At 46.8% G+C, this 6658-nt stretch overlaps 1 protein-coding gene across 1 annotated transcript in view; it reads left to right on the plus strand.

Annotated features, from left to right (window-relative positions):
• The window catches only part of COPRS (coordinator of PRMT5, differentiation stimulator), a 7101-nt gene extending 683 nt beyond the window's left edge, over positions 1-6418 (plus strand). Inside the window, exons 2-5 of the mRNA XM_006764065.2 lie at positions 45-118; positions 2804-2870; positions 4683-4904; positions 5983-6418. Coding sequence (XP_006764128.1) covers positions 45-118; positions 2804-2870; positions 4683-4904; positions 5983-6152 — 533 coding nt within the window. The 3' untranslated portion in view covers positions 6153-6418. The remainder of the gene's footprint in view (positions 1-44; positions 119-2803; positions 2871-4682; positions 4905-5982) is intronic.
• The last annotated feature ends 240 nt before the right edge of the window (positions 6419-6658 follow it).

Consider the following 6658-nt stretch of genomic DNA (forward strand, 5'->3'; position numbering starts at 1 on the left):
GGGGCCAGGTGAGGGTGGCGGGGCCTGCGCGGGGGCCAGATGAGGGTGGCGAGCGGAAGAGACTTTACCTGAAGGACCTGCGTCCACTGGTGGGGATGCTCCGCCGACAGAGCACCGGGTGATGTCTCATGCGCGCTCTTCTATTCAACGAAAAGCAAAAGGCTTGTTTTGACGCAGCGTTTCCAGAAACTTGTTTCCACTGGCTCACGCGACAGCTACTGGTTTTCCCAAGGCCGTTATTACAGCCCCAACCTGCCCTTGTTTGCAGTCAGTAACCTCTGCGAGATGGCGACCTCCTGGAGGATAGAAACCTTGTTAACTGCTGTTAAGCCTGGCATCTAGCATGGTGCCCGACACGATAGACACATTTATTAATTGGTTGGAGGAATGGCATGGCGTGTTAGAGCATGAAACATAGTAGCACGTAACCAAAGTAAGAAAAATGTAGTGTTAAGACTTACAAAGAAAATTACTTTGGAGTGCAGGTGGGATGAGACTAATTTTGTCAGGGCATAGCAGCAAGGCTGTGCGCTTCCTCCCCAAGGTGAGGGGCGCGCTGCCTGCAGAGGTGTGGAGGTGCTGAAATGCGGGCAGACCCCTGTGAGCCTGGGTCGCAGAGCTGGGAGGGAACTGTGCTCAACAGGTTGAGGGGCTGAGGGAGGGTTGTGAATGCCATGGGTAATGTTATGCTTCCCTGGTGGAGTTGAAGATTATTTTTTTTAACCCTCACCCGAGGTTGTTTTTCCACTGATTTTTAGAGAGTGGAAGAGGGAAGGACAAATATCGATGTGAGAGAGACACATCGATTGGTTGCCTCCTGCACAAGCCCTGACCAAGGTCCAGACAAGGGAGGAGCCTGCAACTGAGGAGCGTGCCCTTGACTGGAATCGAACCCAGGACCTTCAGTCCGCAGGCCGATGCTCTATTCAGTGACCCAAACTGGCTAGGGCGAGTTGAAGATTTTTGAGGAGAGGAGTGATTAATGGCGTACGGTGGGCAGGGTGGATGAATGGGGAGGCAGCTATGGAGCCATGGCAGTGGTCGAAGTGAGAGGTCCCACCAGCTGGCCCGCACTGGCGACCAAGGGTTGTCACTGGCCACCGGAGGTGGAATTGATGCTTTAAATCCAGGTGTGACTAGATCGTGAGCTACGTGGGGTGGGGCAGGTGCCAAGGGCAGTGTAGATGTAGGGGCAAAGAAGGTTGGGCTTAGAGTCAACAAATGTTACATTCCGGCTACATGCGAGGTGTTTTCATAAATGTTAGGTCATTATAAGTCCCCTGCAGGGTCAGAACCATCACCCTCAGTTTCCAGAGAAGGAAACCCAGGCAGTGTTCACACTGAATGAATGGCAGAACTGGGATTGAAATGAGGTCTTCAGCAGGCTTCACGTTTCTTGTTCCAGTGAGAAAGAGGTTTTAGAGGCAATAGGACTTTAGGAACTTTTAAAAAATCCTCACCGAGGGTATGTTTTTATTGATTTTAGAGAGAGAGGAAGGTGGGGGAGGGGGGAAGAAAGAAGAAATGTTGATGGGAGAGAGAAACATCAATCCATTGCCTCTGGTACACCCCAAACTGGGACTGAACCTACAACCTAGGTATGTGCCCTGGTGGGAATCAAACCTACAACCTTGTTTAAAATGTTTTTTTATTGATTTCAGAGAGAGGAAGGGAGAGGGAGAGAGGGATAGTAACATTAATGATGAGAGAGAATCATGATCTCCTTCCTACTGTGCACCCTCTACTGGGGATCAAGCCTGCAACCCGGGCATGTGCCCTGGCCAGGAATCTAACTGTGACCTCCTGGTTTATAAGTTGAAGCCCAACCACTAAGCCACACCAGCTGGGCCAACCCTCAGCCTTTTGATGTATGCAACGATGCTCCAATCAACAGCCGTCTGGCCAGGGCAAGACTTCAGGAATTTTTGAGTGGTGAGAGCAGAGAGGCATGTGGTTGGCTGTGGGGAAAGATTTCCCTCAGCATTGTACCCGTGTATCAGTCAGGAGACAGAATTTGATAGAAAAAGTTGTTAGTTGCCCGGGCTGTGTGACTCAGTAGTTGAGTGTTGACTATGAACCAGGAGGTCACATTTCAAGCCCCGGTCAGGGCACATGCCTGGGTTGCGGGCTCAGTCCCCAGTAGGGGATGTGTATGAGGCAGCTGATCAATGATTCTCTCTCATCATTGATGTTTCTATCTATCTCTTGCTCTCTCTCTGAAATCAACATATGTAAACTAGATAAGAAGTTGTTAAGTAACCGAAAAGTTAAAAATGAACATGGTGGTGGCAGCTGCAGGAAACAGCTACCAGCCCTCTGGCTGAGGGAACAGAGGGATGAGGTTGGAATGGTTAAAATTTACAAGCTCAGAGGTGAGGCTTTGCAGAGCTGGAATTCCAGCCTCAGGAGTGGGCGTGGCCCCAGTTAGGGCAGGCGGGGTGTCTCTGAGCTTGGAGGGTCCTGAGGGCCTGGGAGTCAGACCTCTGTAGGTAGGGCAGGGTGATGAGGCTGGCTTTGCGAGTGTTGGCAAGCTGTAAGCCGGGTTCCTAGGCCCCTATAGGAAGGTTGCTCCTGCTTCCAGGGTGAAGTGTCGTTGGAAGGATGCCTCAGGAGTAAGGAGGAGCAAAGCTCTTCCCCCTCCATCCTTGCTGAGTCTAACCTGGCAGAGAAGAAGTGGGGGTTGCAGAGTCTCAGCCCCCCACACAAAGGGGAGGAGGGATGGGGGTAGTTTCAGCTGAGAGAAAGCTGACAACGGGATGCCCCAGGTGTCCAAGTCCTGAGTAATTGTTTCTTCTCCCGGCAGGCTGGCTTTGCCCCGCATGACCACTCCGGTCAGGAGAGAGAGATGGAGAAAGCCACGGATCGACTAGGCAAGTAGACGGCAGAGACTGGGGTGAATGTTGGGAGAGACTGGGGGAGCCACAGGACAGTCACCCTGTCTTGTTTACCTTCTCCTTCCAGCCGGCCCTCCTCTTGGCTGCCACGTCACCTTTTTTCTGCGGGTGTTTCCATAGTGCCCTGTTTGGAAGCCCCACTGGAGCTTTCTTAAGGGAAGTTCTGAACTTGTGTCCAAGCCCGTCCCTTCTACTGAGAAAGACAGCTTAGGGAAGCAAGGAGAATATAGGCTTTGGAGGTAAAATTGTTTCCACTTTCAGTATATTTTTACTGATTTCAGAGGTGAAGGGAGAGGGAGAGAGATAGAAACATCAGTGATGAGGGAGAATCATGGATGGCTGCCTCGTGCGCGCCCCCCCATTTGGGATCAAGCCGGCAATCCGGGTACGTACTCTGACCAGGAATCGAACCTCGACCTCCTGGTTCGTAGGTCAACGCTCAACCACTGAACCATGCAGGCTGAGCTCCTATTTTTGTTTTTAAAAACTCTCACAACAATCACATCTCCATTTTGCAAGTGAGGAAACTGAGGCACAGAGTTAAAAAAAAAATTGGTTCTGGTAAAAGACACAACATAAAATTTATCATTTAACAAATTTGAAACCTACCTTGGACAGGCATACCTCGGAGACGTTATGGGTTTAGTTCCAGACCATGGCAATAAAGCTACTATTGCAATAAAGCTAGTTGTAATCTTTGTGCTGATAGAGGGTTTTGCCTTCAATTTATTACAAAACACACCACATCTGTGAAGTGCAATAAAGCAAAATGCCATAAAATGAAGTATGCCAATACTTCATTACTTTTGATGGCTGAATAAATCCCCTCATTCGTATAAACCCAATTTTGCTTACCCATTCATCAGTTGATAGGCATTCGGGTGGTTTCCACCTCTTGGTGATTGTGAGTAGTCCTGCTGTGAACATTTTTGTACAAGTTTTGTTTGAACACCTGTTTTTAATTATTTTGGGTATCCATTGAGGAGTGGGTTGTATGTTAATTCTATATTTAAGCTATTGAGGGAATCAATTGAGTACATTTCAGCTCAGTAACACATTTAGTAATTGGCAGAACTGGGATTTGGACTCGGGCAGTTTACTTCAGAGCCCATAACCTGAAAGTACGACTTTATTGCTTATAGCTGTCATTATTGTGCAGTGTTAATCGGCTGATTCATTTGCTAGCTCTGACCTGGCATCACCATAGCCCTATGTGCTTGGAGGTTCATTATCCTTCCCAAACGTCCCTCCATTATGTTGAGACCTTTTGAAAATGTACCTTCCAGCCCTCTCAGTGTTGGGGGGAGGAGACGTGGTGGCGGTCCATTGTGACCAGATGGGTTCTGCCCTGCTGTCAGCCTTTATTCTCATCCCCCTTGTCCTGTGCTCACCTCTCACATGCTCTTTGAGGATGAAGGGAAGAGGAATAGAAGAGCAAAAACTCAATTCGCACCTGTATTGTGAAAGTTGATCATTTGTTTTAATGACATGTAAGTTACCTACAATGTAAATTGTGCCCGATTCCCTGTGTGAATTGCCAGACCAGGCAATTAATGACCTGGTTTAAGGCAAAACATCCTATTGTAAATAATTGATCAGCCCTACTTCTAAAAATGTCAATAGAACATTTTCTTTTCTTTTTTTTTTTAAGTGCTCAGGTGGCTAAAGAACTCTGTACACTTGTTTTACTGCTGCCTTCTTAGTAAGTCTGCCAAAAATTTCCAAGCACACGAGTAGGCGCTCTGGTTTGCCAGTTGTTTTAAGACCTTCCTTTTGTTGATTTCTTAGCCAGTGGAGCACAGAGCATCCCTAATGGTGGTCCGGCTGGTGATGAGGGCACCCATTCTGAAGAGGAAGGCTTTGCTATGGAGGATGAAGATTCTGATGGGGAACTGAATACCTGGGAGCTGCCAGAAGGGGTGTCCAGCCGTCTGCCTAGGGAACAGGCTGCTGATCTTTTTAATGAGGACTGGGACTTGGAGTTGAAAGCGGATCAAGGGAATCCGTATGGTAGGTGTGGAGTGTCTGGGGTCCTAGGCTAGGGTTTGAGACCCTCCGACCAGATTACCCTTAAAGGCAGGCAGAGTTTGGAAGGACTCACATTGGCTAGCTTAGCCTGATAACCTGTTACAGATCTGCAGTTTCTGTGACAGCTTCTTTTTCATATTGAAAAAAACAACAACAAAACACATGCAAATTTTACATTTGATTCCATAATGGTCATTTACCTTTAACATTGAAACAATGTTACTCTCTCCAAATATCCTAGTATGAACTGAGCACCTGCAGACAGAAGTGCCTTATTATCCATTTGCTTCCTCTGCACTGTCAAGAACTCTTAGCTGAACAGCACAACCATGGGTTGCCTCAGAAAGAACATGCTTGCAATTCCTCAGGAAAGGAGGACTCTGTGTGTGTTTAAACAGAGTGCAAGTATGGTTCTCCTAGACATTTCTTGGCTATTCTTTTTTCCTTCCCTTCTTCCTTTAATCCAGTGGTTCCCAAAATGGGGCACATGCCCCACAGGGGGGCAATTCAAGAATGAGTTATTAATGTAAATTTTTTTGCATTTCTTATGGTTATAGGGGGCCTCCTATACAGTATAGAAATATATATTTGACATTTATGCATTTCATTTTTTTGAAACTTTATTTGCCTTTTTTCATATCACTTCATATTATTTTTTTTAACAACTTAGTGATTTTTTTCCTCAGTACTTCAACTGTCCCTTTGTTCTTTTCTTAGTGATTTTTTCCTCAGTATTTCAACTGTCCCTTTGTTCTTTTATTTTTCTCTTTCATGGATGCCATGTTCTTGGGAAGCCTTTTTAGACCAAGTTATTATTTTGACTGTAATTAGCTGAAATAAGACTGTTGGTTTATTTGGGCAGCATAAAATAAACATGTTCACTCAGTGTGAGAAGGTGCGATCAGCCGCCTCCCGCACATCTCCCACTGGGGATGTGCCTGCAACCCAGGAACACGCCCCCGACCGGAATCGAACCCGGGACCCTTCAGTCTGCAGGCCGACGCTCCATCCACTGAGCCAAACCGGTTTCGGCTAATCTGTCTTTTAAAACTGCCTGCAGATGCTGATGACATCCAGGGCTGCATTTCTCAAGAGGTCAAACCTTGGGTGTGCTGTGCCCCGCAAGGAGACATGATCTATGACCCCAGTTGGCATCATCCACCTCCACTGATACCCCATTATTCCAAGATGGTCTTTGAAACTGGACAATTCGATGACGCTGAAGACTGAAGGTACAGCTTTTTGCCTGCCAAGTACGTGGGTCTTCAAGATGAAGGTCTTTCTTCTTTACTTTGAGGTGAGATGTCATATCTGAGGAGACATTCCCAGTGATTCCTGAGCCAGGCACACAGACTGGTGTTAAATAAGGTCCCACTGCCCCCTCGTTCTGTTGTTGTCGTTTTTCATGAGTGTGTTACCTCTTTAGATGTGTGTTTGTTTCTGCGTTAGGAGGAGGAGTTATGTTCTTTATAAATAAAGGTAGAAAAAAAAATCAATGTGCTTTTGTCTACTTTTCGCCCCTCGGAACCCCCCATTTAATTAGATACTTCTGAGAAAAGTCATATTCCTTCATGTAAAACCCCTGACTTACATTTAAGGATGGGAGTACTTGGAGCCTTAAAACTACTCTGTGAAAGAAAATACTCTTTCAGGTTTGCTTCTGTAGATCTGGCACATTGGCCAGGGATTGGAATCCAAGAAACATGGGTGACTTTGTGGCTGATTTCTTTTCCTGC

Source organism: Myotis davidii, unplaced genomic scaffold (genome assembly GCF_000327345.1).
Source record: "Myotis davidii unplaced genomic scaffold, ASM32734v1 scaffold699, whole genome shotgun sequence".
NCBI classification, from domain to species: domain Eukaryota; kingdom Metazoa; phylum Chordata; class Mammalia; order Chiroptera; family Vespertilionidae; genus Myotis; species Myotis davidii.